This window comes from Procambarus clarkii, chromosome 91 (assembly GCF_040958095.1).
Source record: "Procambarus clarkii isolate CNS0578487 chromosome 91, FALCON_Pclarkii_2.0, whole genome shotgun sequence".
In the NCBI taxonomy this organism is placed as follows: Eukaryota; Metazoa; Arthropoda; class Malacostraca; order Decapoda; family Cambaridae; genus Procambarus; species Procambarus clarkii.
Window position 1 is genome coordinate 9,743,623 of NC_091240.1, and position 14,780 is coordinate 9,758,402.

Below are 14,780 nucleotides of genomic sequence, written 5' to 3' on the forward strand. Positions count from 1 at the left end.
CACACAGCCTCAGATATAGATATAACAGAGCACAACAATCTCTGGAACTTGTACACCAGTCGACTGAAGGTTCAAAAGAGGGACCAAAGAGCTGAAGTCTAATTCTCGGTTATTATAACTAAGTAAATACAGGGCAAGCCAATCAACTGACTAGCCTCGTGCAGACTGCAACCCACCAACTTACATAATCTGCATCTTGTAGTCCTCCTAATGCAATATTTACCATCGAATATCGATATTCTTACACAATTCAAATACCGATTCCCATAAATAATTCAGACAAAAATCTAATAAACATTTAGCTAATTCACATATTCCTTCTCACAAACTGTTCAGATATCCATTATGACAAACATGGATTTAGACGCAGCTGGACATTTAACAAGATCTAGATTTAATACTTACATTAGCATACTAAACATTTGTCATCAGTATAAGCGTAACTAATGAGCCTGGCAGTGTCTCGTGGACAGGAGCAGGAAGCCTCACGGACAGGGAGAAAGGACATTAACAGGAGCTATTATCCACCAGACATAGAAAGCTTGATGATTGTTGCCGCCGAAGGCGGCTAGTTTATTGTGCACCCCATACTCATCCTGTGAGCGGTAGCGCAAAAGCTGTAATGCTTTTGCGCTACCGCTTTAATGTTTAAATTTAATAATGTGAGACAAACTTTAATGTTCGTTAAGTATACATGTAGATAATGTGAACAAAAGAAACAAAGACATGCCAAACGAGCAAAAGCCTCATAATGGGCTAGACGCGACGGAGCTCTTAGGGCGCTTATTTGTGAGGTGCCTCACCCAGCACGCAGGTGGGTGAAGCACTCTCCCCAGACACCCACACAACCATCCCACTCATCCACCCAACACTGTACTACGCAAACAAACACTCGTGCGAGTTACGGCAGCGTAAAGAACATGATGGTGTGGAGCGAGCGAGTGAACGGGCCTGAATTTGGAGTTAGTAAAGCGAGAGAACTGTGAATACCAGTGATTGTGTAGCGTGCACAAGCAGCAACAGCACCAGCAACAGCACCACCAGCAGCAGCACCAGCAACAGCAGACGAGAATAATTAGAACGATTTCGTGTATTAACATTTTCAATAAATACAATATATACGTCTGTAATTCTTGAAAGCGTTCGGATGATTTCGTTCAGCTCTTGAAGCCATCTGACGGTGGTGTTCCCAGGAAACAACATCAAAATTCACGCAGAGTCCACAAATATTTTACAAGGAGCACTCTGCCTGGGATCCGAATGTGGCTGACGTTTACTCATCTCCGATTGTGTCCAGACACTCCGGCTTATTTGTCCGAATAAATGTAGGGGACACTGGACATTTTCGTCTAGTCAGAGAGAAGGAAAGAGGCAGAGAGAGAGAGAGAGAGAGAGAGAGAGAGAGAGAGAGAGAGAGAGAGAGAGAGAGAGAGAGAGAGAGAGAGAGAGAGAGAGAGAGAGAGAGAGAGAGAGAGTAGAGAGAGAGAGAGAGAGAGAGAGAGAGAGAGAGAGAGAGAGAGAGAGAGAGAGAGAGAGAGAGAGAGAGAGAGAGAGAGAGAGAGAGTAGAGAGTAGAGAGAGAGAGAGAGAGAGAGAGAGAGAGAGAGAGAGAGAGAGAGAGAGGAGAGAGAGAGAGTAGAGAGAGAGAGAGAGAGAGAGTAGAGAGAGAGAGAAAGAGAGAGAGAGAGAGAGAGAGAGAGAGAGAGAGAGCACAAACATTATAAAGTTAAGAGAAGTTTGGATAAGTTAACATTCAGAAAAGAACTGGGTAAATACTGGTTTGGAAACAGTTGTTGATTTATGGAACAAATTACCGGGTAACATAACAGACGGAGAATCGGTGGAGTGTTTCAAACGTAGGTTAAACATTACATCAATGACTTTGGGAGGATATAAACAGCAGCTCCCTACTATGAACTATGGTCTTCAGCAGTTTCATACATTCTTATGGTCTTACAGAGAATAGCCACGACGAAACAATACAACTACATTCGAAACAACTAAAATCCAAACCCAAGGAAACAAGCGCCCTAAAGGGTTCAATTAATTAAAAGGAGAGAAGGAGGAGGAGGAGGAGAGAGGAGAAGAATGGAGATAATGTGAAACAGTGAAGAGGAGCAGGATGTCACATGGATGAAAAGAGAGACAAATACATGAAATAAAAATGACTAATGACTGCCGCTGAGACTCAATGCCACCTGAGTGTGGACAAACGGGTGACATGAGGGGTTATGAGGGCGGGGGTTATGAGGGCGGGGGTTATGAGGGCGGGGGTTATGAGGGCGGGGGTTATGAGGACGGGGGTTATGAGGGCGGGGGTTATGAGGGCGGGGGTTATGAGGGCGGGGGTTATGAGGGCGGGGGTTATGAGGGCGGGGGTTATGAGGGTGGGGGTTATGAGGGTGGGGGTTATGAGGGCGGGGGTTATGAGGGCGGGGGTTATGAGGGTGGGGGTTATGAGGGCGGGGGTTATGAGGACGGGGGTTATGAGGGCGGAGGGGGATATGAGAGAGCGCGGGACGATGAGGACATAAATTAGATAATGAGGCGTCTAATGACGTTAGCAATAGATGGAGAAGAAGAGGCGGACGGTTGATAGAAAGTGGTAGAAGAGGTGAGAGAAGGTGAGAGAAGAGGTGAGGGAAATAGTGCTTAATTTTTTCTACTTACGTAGGTGTGTAATTTTATTAAAATCTGAAGCGTTCTCTTTCTCTCTTTCTGTGCCTATATCTCCGTCCATCAAGTTTATTCCTTTACTATTTTGTATGTAGTGAACATATCCACTCTGATCCTCCTTTTCACAAGTGTTGCAATATTAACCCGTCTTTGTAGCTGAGAGTGGGAGGGAGGGAGAGAGGAAAGGTTCTGGAGGACACAGTGGAAATATTGGGTGGGTACGGCAGAGATATAGTGGTGTGGGGAACACTGGATTTTCTTGGTGTAGGGAAACTGGCTGGGGTTGAGGACTACAATAGGAGCTGTGGGAGTGAGTGGTCGTGTTAAGGGTGAGGTTAGAAGCGAAGTTCATCCTGGGGTGTTTCGATGTAAGGGGAGGTTATCTTGAGGTTATCTTGAGATGATTTCGGGGCTTTTTAGTGTCCCCGCGGCCCGGTCCTCGACCAGGCCTCCACCCCCAGGAAGCAGCCCGTGATAGCTGACTAACACCCAGATACCTATTTTACTGCTAGGTAACAGGGGCATAGGGTGAAAGAAACTATGCCCATTGTTTCTCGCCGGCGCCTGGGATCGAACCCAGGACCACAGGATCACAAGTCCAGCGTGCTGTCCGCTCGGCCGACTGGCTCCCAGATATGTATAGTGCTCCTCTATAGAGTGCTATGCTCCTCTCTTCTACTCCCAGGGGAAGTAGAAGATGCGCCGAAGAGCATCTTAGGATATTTAGATGTGAGGAAAGTGGGAATGAAGGTGAATTTTGAGATGAGGTTAGGAATGTGGAGCTTCTCCTGCAGGTGTGGAGGGTAGTGCATACAGGGCCTCGTGACAGTAGGTGGATGGAGCGTTGAAGACCACATACTACAGGTCCATGTATGTGGGACGGGGGAGTGAAGACCTTACTAGGGTGTTTGGAAGAGTATGTTGTTTGGTGGCTTCATCATCCCCCTCACCTGACACAGTCTCGGAGACGTCTTTAGCTGTCGGATTGTAGCGTGGTGGAGAGTGGTTCAGGAAGGTCGATTTGTAAGGGTGGTGAGGGGGGGGAGCTTGAGGCCTCGGGAGGGAATACTTGGGCCGAGTCTGAAGTCTGGAGAAGTTGGTGAGCCATTTGTAAGGAGGAGGGGGGCCTCGTGGGATAACAGTTATAGTTATTGTTGACTTGGGTTGTTCTACGGCACTGAAAGTTGTTCTTTTAGTGATGTGTTCCCGGCCAACGTTAATGATCCAGCTGAGGAGGCAGGGTTGGTCTGGCTACTGGTGTTCGTAGGGACCCCAAGCACCCAAGATCTCAGTTCCCCGAGGTACAGGTAAGCACAGACAGGTAACCCCAATAAGATACGAATAATTAGGTAAGCATTACTTGGTAAGCGGAGACAGGTTGGCACAGGAGACCACAGTTAGATAAGCGTGCTGGTGCATATACCCAAACATCACCTTTATCACTAAAGTGGTCGAGATGAAAAATACAGCGTTTTCCAGCTGAGTCTGCTGCAAGGATTGTCAAGAAGCCTCGTTTGGGCCACGTCCGTCATGTGAGCTTCTTAGTCTGCATTTCCACCCAAATTTCCAGCCGCTGTTCCAGACGGCATCTTGTTAGTGTCACTTTGCAAACTGCTGCTTGTATATCACTTCTATATCACTATACATATCAGGAAAATCCTTTTCTCCGAGATGAAGGTGCATTGTGGTTTGGCCACGAGGACACTGTACCAGCGCAGCACAGTGGAAGTCTTTGGGGACAAAGTTAGATGACTCCAATTCTAGTTTGTAGGAGGTATTAAATTTCTTCACATGAACTTGGACCTTAACGTTCATTGAAGTTCGGTCCGTGTTCTTGACTGTTGTTTCCCTTATCTCGGCAAACACACACATCTCTCGCTGTCTCCAGGTTCCTCTTTCACTTGAAAGGGTGTTTGTTAGTGTGTACGAACAGCCGGGCGTGAGTGCGTCCAACTGCGACAGTCAACGCCCCGACCAACTCGCGACCCAAACCGTAAAGTTCCAAGACCCCGAAACCCGGGCAGCAAGGACGTCGAGGGAAGTAGAACACACTACACACACGACTGAAAGCAACGTAAAGCACACGTCGACAATGGCGGGCAGCCCAGCCCCACACGGCATAAATCACAGAGGATCAGACGTTGACGGTGGCAGGAAAGCCCAGCTCATTCGATATAACTCACAGAAAAGCAAAGGTCGAAGTTAGCGAACAAGCTCCATCTACTCAGTATAAATCATAGAACAGAGATTTACCAGTCCCCGTGGTGTAGTGGTAAGACACTCGCCTGGCGTTCCGCGAGCGCTTTGTCATGGGTTCGTATCCTGGCCGGGGAGGATTTACTGGGCGTAAATCCTTAACTGTAGCCTCTGTTTAACGCAACAGTAAAATGTGTACTTGGTTGTAACAACGATTCTTCGCGGCGGGGATCGTATTCCAGGGACCTGCCCGAATCGCTACGCGTACTAGTGGCTGTACAAGAATGTAACAACTCTTGTATATATCTCAAAAAAGATGTCATCGTTGACAGGGACGACCAGCCCATACGATATATATCACATCAGTCACGACCATAAACAGCTCCCTGGTCGCAAATACACAGGTCTTATTTTTAGTTCACCGCTTAATTTTTTTTGTAACTTCAAGAATATATTTTGCTGCTCCCACCATTCTCCTCCCCATATATGGACTTTCAATTTCAATACTGGACTCGTCTACGTTGGCGCCTCATGTGTTATGCAGGAGTGTTAGCAGAAGGCTTGGCAGCAGCAGGTGGTGGTGGGACGAGATTACCCACGCGCGCACCACCATTACACGTTCAGGTATGTGGCAATATCTCCAAGTGTACACACTTCGGGAGAGGAACACTGCCTCTCTCCATTAGTCTGCCCCTCTCGAGCGCCTCGCCTTTACGTTTTCTTTCTTTCAGTAATTCTTCTCTTCATTATTTGGCTTTAACTACTTTTCTCCTTTTAATTTTTATTTTAAATCATTCTTTTTTCTTCATTTCTTATTTATTAACTGTATTTTTTGTTGCTCATTTCCCCCTCTCTTTCGGGTTGACCTCATTTCACGTGTATCCGCACGAGAGAATGTTCCAACTGAATCAATGATGATTGTTGCTGGCATGTTATTAAGACCGGCGCAGCCATAATGAAGCTGGTAATGGCTGAGCGCCTTGTGCTGTTTCCGCTCAATTCTCACCTATGAACACAAGTCGTATAAAGGATAAGGAGCAAACCGGGCAGCCTTACGGGCTCACCATAGCCCGTGCTACATAGACATTTCAGAGAAGGTATGAGAAGTGCCTTGGTTCTATGTATATTGGCTGTATAGTGATTGCTGGGTTCAGCACATTGTTCTTCATGGTAAATGAACAGTCAGACTTCATCCCAAGATGTTAATTTCATCACTGAACACTGAGTTTCTGTACCTCGTAGATATATGTCTGTTCCAGTTCCCATATGTATTGGTGTCTAGTTATATAGTATGGTAAAGAGAGGAATGCCGGTGGAAGGAAAGGTTGATGGGAGGGGGGGGGGGGAGATGAATGTTAGTCTTGCATCAAGGGAACTGTTGTGGGGTGCATCCTGGGGAACGTCAGTCGTTGTTTACGGGGACCTTTATAAGGCTGACAGGCTTCCTGTCTACCTCAATGGTAAGACATCACTCTATATACATATATATGCGAACAAGCTTGAATGGTCCCCAAGCCAATATGCAACTGAAAACTCCACACACCAGAAGGATTCGAACCCAGACAGCCAGGACCACTATGCACCATGGCGTACCTTGTTCCATAACCACTCGACCACCATGACTGTACAAAAGTAGTCGAGTATTGAACATTGGTAGCCGAGGCTATATCCCCAACGACCCGACAGCACTTGGTGGTAAGCTTGGGCATAGATACTTCATCGAATCACCTCATTTTGTGGGGCCATGTGAGGAACACAAAAGCGAACAAGCTTGAATGGTCCCCAAGCCAATATGCAACTGAAAACTCCACTTAAGGAAATTCCTGTCTTAATCCTTCCTTCGTGGTGTGACACTATCGTATATATATACAAGTTGAGAAGCACCGCGACACATTACTGTACAGTGCAAACGCTCACCCAATTACGCATGTATCACGTTGACATGTGTCATGTCACCAACAAGAAAAATGACACCTGACGTGATTAACGACAACATGTCAGTATTTGCACACACAAAAATTGTAATAAAAACTACAACCCCTTTCCCCCTTTGCAATCATTACCTGTAGCCTACTGTGTACCGTTCATAGTAACTTACCGTTGTATAACTGATTAGATAGAGTTATGATACTTGTCACTGAGTGGCAAGTATCATAATGGCAAGATCAGAAGTTATATTGAACTTCTGTTCAATATAACTTAAGTTTTATTAAGATAACAAGACGGCCTAAGTTATCACTGCAGGTGGCAGCTAATCCCACTAATACGATAAACAAACCGGCAACTATCTATTCCCACCGCGAGAGGGCAGCCCAACCCGGTCATCACTCCGGCCTATCAAACGCCAACTTCACGGGGGCGTGTTTCCGGAGTCCGCCCCGGGAAGAAATAAGACGCGGACAAATTGAAGATAAATACGAGTGGAAGGCAACATATAGTGGTCAGAGATAAAGACCAGGAGAGCTGGAGAATGATGATCCTACTTGACGCGACAGGTGGCAAGGGCAGCAGCAGGAGGAAGAGAAGAAGGAAGACGACGACAAGGAGGAGGACGACGACGTCAATGAGGAGCGGCACCACCACCACCACCAGCAGCACTCGGAGGAGGTCGAAGAGAAGTAGCAGGAGAAGGAAGAGCAGCAGCAGCAAGAGTCTTCAGCAGTAACATCAGCATAAGGTAGAGGAGCTTGTGAGAAGCGCTGAGAAACCAACAACCTGTTTAAGAGACCCACTTCCTGGCGGTGTTCCTGCCCCCCATTCACCCATTTAGCAAGTTTCATAAACAAGAGTTTATGAAAATAAGTTTGTGATTTTTTAGAGCAGTTACCGCTGGACGCGCGCGGAGAGAGGCTCTGGTGGTGATGGGGCGGGTGCTGGAGGTGATGGTGATGGGGGCGGGTGCTGGTGGTGATGGGGCGGGTGCTGGTGGTGATGGTGCGGGTGCTGGTGGTGATGGGGCGGGTGCTGGTGGTGATGGTGCGGGTGCTGGGGGTGATGGTGCGGGTGGTGATGGTGATGGGGCGGGTGGTGGTGGTGATGGGGCGGGTGTTGGTGGTGATGGGGGCGGGTGCTGGTCACACAATACCACTCAAGGCTCCTAGGAGCACTTACGCCCACCAAACAATTCAGACGTGGCTGTATGTTTCACCCATAACTTATAACATGTTTAATACCGACCTCGCTTGAACCGACTGCACAGTTTGCTCTTATCTCGTTAATCCCACCTCCCCAAGTCTTCCCTAAGCCATCCACCCCAAACCTTGCTTCTTCTCCCCCACTCCCCCTTCACCCCAATGCTCCCTTTCATCCCAAACCTTCCCCCACTCCTGCTCAATCCTCCCCCCGCCACCCCAAACCCTAGCAACTGTTTCCATATCTCTTTACCTCATCGCTATTTCAATCTACCTCTCCATGGTACCTGTCTACCACTCCGCGATCCGTGTCTGCGTCTCTATTCAACTCATCTGCACCTTTCAATTGTCGTTAGTCTCTTCCTACACATTCTCCCGCGCTAGTGTTGCTGGGGGTGGAATACATGAATACATAACCTGTATGAGCGGCTCCTCTCCGGGGACCACCGCCCGTGGACGCCCTCAGGGCCGCCCACGTGTGAGCGAGAGGGGAAGAAGGACGCAAAGATTAATCATCCCGATCCTCTCCATAAGGATATTAGTGCAAGTGTTCCCGGCAGCCCGTAGAGTGAGGGCTTTTTCCCGGCTTTGGCGCTTCGGTTCAGTCTCTGCAAATCATCAGAGAATTGTTTATCCATCTCAAATTCGTCTATCCATCTATTTATACTTGTAAATCTTCCTGTCAGTCCTATTTCAGCTGTTGTTGATCTACAGCTGAGGTAAGGAACTCAAACTTTGTGTAAGAGTTGTACTGAGAGGACTGTGTCGACCCGAGCATGATAAGTCGATTATATCAATATTTTTGTTTTACATAAATGGGTACAAGTTCAAGTATGTTTATTGAGGTAAGAAAGAAATACATCTCAAAGGGATAGAGTAGCTTAGGCTATTTCTACCCCCCCGTGGGTACAAGAGAAGACGACTTCTGACTCCTGTTAGCAGTCTGAGGTCGTTTCCTTCCTGTAGCGTCTGTTAAGCCTTGCCCAGCTAGTGCACCCTGGAACACGACCCGCTAATCGGTCAACAACCAGGTACCTAAACTTTAACCCAATTTTACGGGCTATTCATGCCCGTGCCACCTCTTGGGTGGCATAATCTTCATCAATCAATCAGGTACCCAATTACTGTTCTATACTAAGAAAAGTTTACCATAAAAAGCCCTTTGATAGGTATTATCAGAGGTGGAGTAAATATTATTTTGATATTAGCGAGTAATTCATAAGACATCTTATTTTATTCTGCCATACAGCGAAGTGAAAACTATATGCAGGCGATGAGTCACAATAACGTGGCTGAAGTATGTTGACCAGACCACACACTAGAAGTTGAAGGGACGACGACGTTTCGGTCCGTCCTGGACCATTCTCAAGTCGATTGTCGACTTGTCGGTCCGTCCTGGACCATTCACAATCGACTTGAGAATGGTCCAGGACGGACCGAAACGTCGTCGTCCCTTCAACTTCTAGTGTGTGGTCTGGTCAACAAGTGAAAACTATATTGAACAAGCCTATCCACTCCCTGTAATTAAGAAGTAATCCTCAGAATTTTAATTTCCTTTCGACGTGCGCGTGCGCACACACTAAGAGCTTAAAACAAATACAAACTTCAAATAAACATAAAATACAGTACTGAGTTTCTTCAAACAGTCAGAGGTAACACAAATAAGGAGCAGCGGTTTCAAGCCCAACAAGCCACAAGGACAGCACACAGAAGATGCGTTTTCACCCACAGGGTTACAAACCCTTGGAACCGCCTACCCGCCGAAGTCGTAAATACCAAAACACTTCTGAATGTTAACATCCACCTCGATCAACCCATCAGGACGAACGAGGGGACCTTTGACAGTCCTTTGATAAATAATAATGACTATTATTTAAGCACACAACAACATTATTGATCTACCTGTTGTTGGTTTCGGGGATCAATGTCCCCACGGCACTGTCACTGTTGTCCCAGGTGCAGGTAAGCAACAGTAACCAGGAGTGATAAGACATCTAAACTAATTAAACAAATAAAAAAAATCACAGGTAAAGAAAATACGAAAAATTCTTCTGGAAGGAACAAGAGGCGAAATTCCTCGGCCGCTCCACAATTAAACTTTTGAGCGCAAGGAGAAAGAGAAACGACTTAATTGTGTAATTGGCTCGTCATGGGTGACCTGTGTGGATGGTTGGGTGGAGAGTGATGAGGAGGAGGGATGGGGACGAAGCTAAAGATGGGGAGGAATAGAGAGGAGGAAAGTGGGGGAGAGATAGGGAGGATGAAGATGGGGTATCGAACTCGGGGTGACAGACAAGACGGATCGAAATCCAGTATAAGACAACCGGTATATGGTAAGGAGAGGCTCAGGATTTTATACTCCAACCAGCAAAAGCTTTAAGTACATTAAGGTAACCCTCAGAACATGATGTAACATGTTCTGTAATTCACAGTGGAGTACAGTCTGTGTATATTTCAGCTCTTCAATCTATATCGCAGGATATAGACCCCCAAAATTTAAACTAATAATTAAACGAGCCTCCCCGTAAAACTTTGTATAAAATAATTTTAGTCTCCCCGCTGTTATTAACGTTTTCTTTGGTGAGAGCGGAGCGGACCGACGACAGCATCACAACTTTTACACGGCGCTTGAAATATCGTAACTTTTTCCGACCTCAATACTAAGTTAAACAATTGAATGTGGAAAAAGCAGTAAAGCAGAGAAAATTCTTGGTAGGAAATGACCGAATTCTGTCAATTCACTTCAAACTTTTCATTAAAATGCAGCTTATTTTGCAAAATTAAATCCCGCCCTTAATCATCCTGTTAAAATCCATAAGGTATCCAGTATCCCCCCCCCATTCTTCAACCAGTTGTGCTATAGCACACTATTGATGCATTAAACTGTGGAACTAACGTATGAAGTTATCTTGCCTAGCTAAATGACTTTTGGAGTTCAGTTCCTAAGACCATATTATGTATCTCTGTAACCTTTCCTCTCTACCGCCCACACCATGAGTACTGGGTCAACTACTGCCCACGGGATGGGTATAGGGTCATCTACTGATCACAGGATGGGTATGGGGGTCATCTACTGCCCACAGGATGGGTATGGGGTCATCTACTGATCACAGGATGGGTATGGGGGTCATCTACTGCCCACAGGATGGGTATGGGGTCATCTACTGCCTACAGGATGGGTATGGGGGTCAACTACTGCCCACAGGATAGGTATGGGGGTCATCTACTGCCCACAGGATGGGTATGGGGGTCAACTACTGCCTACAGGATGGGTATGGGGGTCATCTACTGCCCACAGGATGGGTATGGGGTCATCTACTGCCTACAGGATGGGTATGGGGGTCAACTACTGCCCACAGGATAGGTATGGGGGTCATCTACTGCCCACAGGATGGGTATGGGGGTCAACTACTGCCTACAGGATGGGTATGGGGGTCAACTACTGCCCACAGGATGGGTATGGGGGTCATCTACTGCCCACAGGATGGGTATGGGGTCATCTACTGCCCACAGGATGGGTATGGGGGGTCAACTACTGCCCACAGGATAGGTATGGGGTGTATCATAACCAAACAAAATAAAAATCAGTCCTCATGAACAAAGAAATCACATTAATATGATATCAATGAGAAAATCAGCAGGAGCCAGAATGAGAATTCGAACCTATGCTCTGGACACTCCCCAGCACACACCTTAGACCACTACTCCACGGCATGGTAAAAAGCAGCCTGGCATTCAACTGAATCCTCTAGGGGTCCTGAGGCTTCAACTGAAGCCAAGTCAAGGGGTCATTGCCCCCCATTCACTCTGGGTGTGGTTCAGGAGCTCCACCTCCAACGCTTCTCTTCAAATGCACAAAGAACTCACATTAACGTGATGTATCGATGAACAAATCAGTACGAGCCATTAAGAGGATTCGAACCTCATTTTTTTTTCTCGCAGAATCAATCCTCTCCTGATATATGCAAGCAGCGCCATCACCTCCCGGCATTGTTGTTGTTGTTTAAGATTCAGCTACTCGGAACAAGTTCCAAGTAGCACGGGCTATGGTGAGCCCGTAACTTACCTGGCACAGGAGCGGTCGACCTCCCGGCAGCGGTAACCCATATATATAACGTCTTAATTGAGATGGTTTCCCCCTTCACCTCGGTTCCTTTATTCTGTAAATGACATTTCTCCTTTGGTATTAGGGTCAAGCATTTAACAAAACATGGAATTTAATAACTTAAGGCAACCTCACCTACAACTATCAAAACGCATCCATTTAGAGTTTGTTGAGTTAATCTTAAACACACACATGTGTAAAGGCTATATCTACAGGAGTTGAGTCTTAAATGTCGATGTTTGCGGATTATGCGAAATGTATGATACGAGTTGTGACAGATGAGAATTGTAGGGTCCTCCCAGAGGACTTGAACACGTTGCAGAGATGGTCGGATAAGTGGCTACTGGAATTCAACACGAGCAAGTGTAAAGTGATGGAAATAGGAATAGGAGACATGAGATCAAATGGATAGCACACAAACAGGGAAACTACCTACTTGTGACGATTCGAGAAAGAAACCTGGGAGTGGACGTAGCACTTAATCTAACTCCGGAGTCACACATAAATGGGATATCGACAGCAGCGTACTCTACACTGGGAAAAGTTAGAACATCCTTCCGAAGCCTAAGTAAGCAGGTATTTAGAGCCCTTTACACTGCCTACATGAGACCAGTCTTAGAGTATGCCGCCCCATCATGGAGCCCCCACCTGAAGAAACACATAAGGAAACTGGAAAACGTTTAAAAGTTTGCGACGAGGTTCGTCCAAGGATTGCGAGGTATTAGGAGCGACTGAAAGAACTGAAGGAACGAGAGACTGAAAGAACCTGACGACACAAAAAAAGGAGGGAGCGGGGAGACATGACAGAGACGTATAAAATACGTACGGGGATTGACAGAGTGGAAATAGATGAAATGTTCACACTGAATACCATTAGAACAAGGGGATATGGGTGCAAGCTGGATGTTAAATGTTAAATAGAGATGTTAGAAAAAAAAGAGATGTTAGAAAAAATAAGAGATATTAGAAAGCTTTCATTTTACGTGTGAGTAGTGAAAAATTAGATTGTAAAAGAGTAGGTTGTGGAAGCAAACTCTATTTAAAGTTTTCATAGTTGATTTGATAGGGAAATACAAATCACTGTATTAAAAAACTGACTGCTAGAAAGGCGGGTTCCAAGAGCTAACAGCTCGATCCTGCAGCACAAATAGTAAACACACACACACAATTACTTCGTGTTTGTGCTATTAGTTGTGCCTGCAAGACCAGGTTGGATAAATAAGTCGTTGTAATTATACTGTATCAGATAATATAACCTTAAGATAAAACTCAGAAGCCGCCAACAGCATCATCAGAAATCAACTCAAGATAACCTCAAGATAACCTCAAGATAACCTCAAGATCATGACCTATATTCCCTGAAGGACACTACGCTTGAAAACGGAGCAGTTGAAGTTCGTATACTGCAGATATATCTTGGTTACTCGGTATATGTATACCGCAGATGTGTCCTAGGCCTCCCAGTATATGTATACTGCAGATATACCTTGGTTACTCGGTATATGTATACCGCAGATGTGTCCTTGGCCTCCCAGTATATGTATCCTGCAGATATACCTTAGTTACTCGGTATATGTATACCCCAGATGTGTCCTAGGCCTCCCAGTATATGTATACTGCAGATATACCTTGGTTACTCGGTATATGTATACCGCAGATGTGTCCTTGGCCTCCCAGTATATGTATCCTGTAGATATACCTTAGTTACTCGGTATATGTATACCCCAGATGTGTCCTAGGCCTCCCAGTATATGTATACTGCAGATATACCTTGGTTACTCGGTATATGTATACCGCAGATGTGTCCTAGGCCTCCCAGTATATGTATACTGCAGATATACCTTGGTTACTCGGTATATGTATACCGCAGATGTGTCCTAGGCCTCCCAGTATATGTATACTGCAGATATACCTTGGTTACTCGGTATATGTATACCGCAGATGTGTCCTCGGTCTCCCAGTATATGTATACTGCAGATGTGTCCTCGGTCTCCCAGTATATGTATACCGCAGATGTGTCCTGGGTCACGCGGTATAAGAGTGTACTCCCCGGTACGGGCCACCGGCTGCAGCAGGTGTAGTACTCATGCCTGCACCGTCATCACTCTCGGAGAAAACCCGTCAATACCCAAATTGCCTGTGTATATTATTAACAATGAAGACGTTATCGACAGGCTAACGGCCGTAAATCTAGAGGTCAATAACGCGAGAAGCGACGCAGGAGGAATTGGGAGGCGAGGGATTTATGCAGCTAATAGAAAGAGGGAGGAAGGGAGTTAAGAGGTAAGGGGTAATGGGGAAGAGGGGGGGGGAAGGGAGAGAGTGTTGGAGCTTAGGCGAGGTGGGGAGGAAGCGGAGTTAAGGGGTTAAAAGTAAGGGAGTAGAGGGAACTGTGTGGGGGGGGGGGGTAAGGGGATGGGGGAGGGACGGCTGAGCTACGATATTGGATATTGACCTGATCCGTCTTGTCAAAATTTGCACATCCTATGTGAGGCTGAGCTCCGGTTAGGATTATAGGGGGGTTGGGGGGGACGGGGGGAGGGGGAGAGGGTCAGAAGTTTAATGCCCGAAACTCTATACCTGTTAGAGGGGTAGAAATAGCCTAAGCTACTCTATCCCTTTGAGATGTATTTATTGCTTATCTCATTAAACATACTTGAACTTGATATACCT

General features: G+C 46.2%; 1 protein-coding gene across 1 annotated transcript; it reads left to right on the forward strand.

Annotated features, from left to right (window-relative positions):
- Positions 1 to 2,190: 2,190 nt before the first annotated feature.
- LOC123773835 (uncharacterized) lies at positions 2,191 to 2,538 on the forward strand. The gene has a single exon (XM_045767758.1). It carries the CDS (start codon positions 2,191 to 2,193, stop codon positions 2,536 to 2,538), a length of 348 nt encoding a protein of 115 aa, XP_045623714.1.
- The last annotated feature ends 12,242 nt before the right edge of the window (positions 2,539 to 14,780 follow it).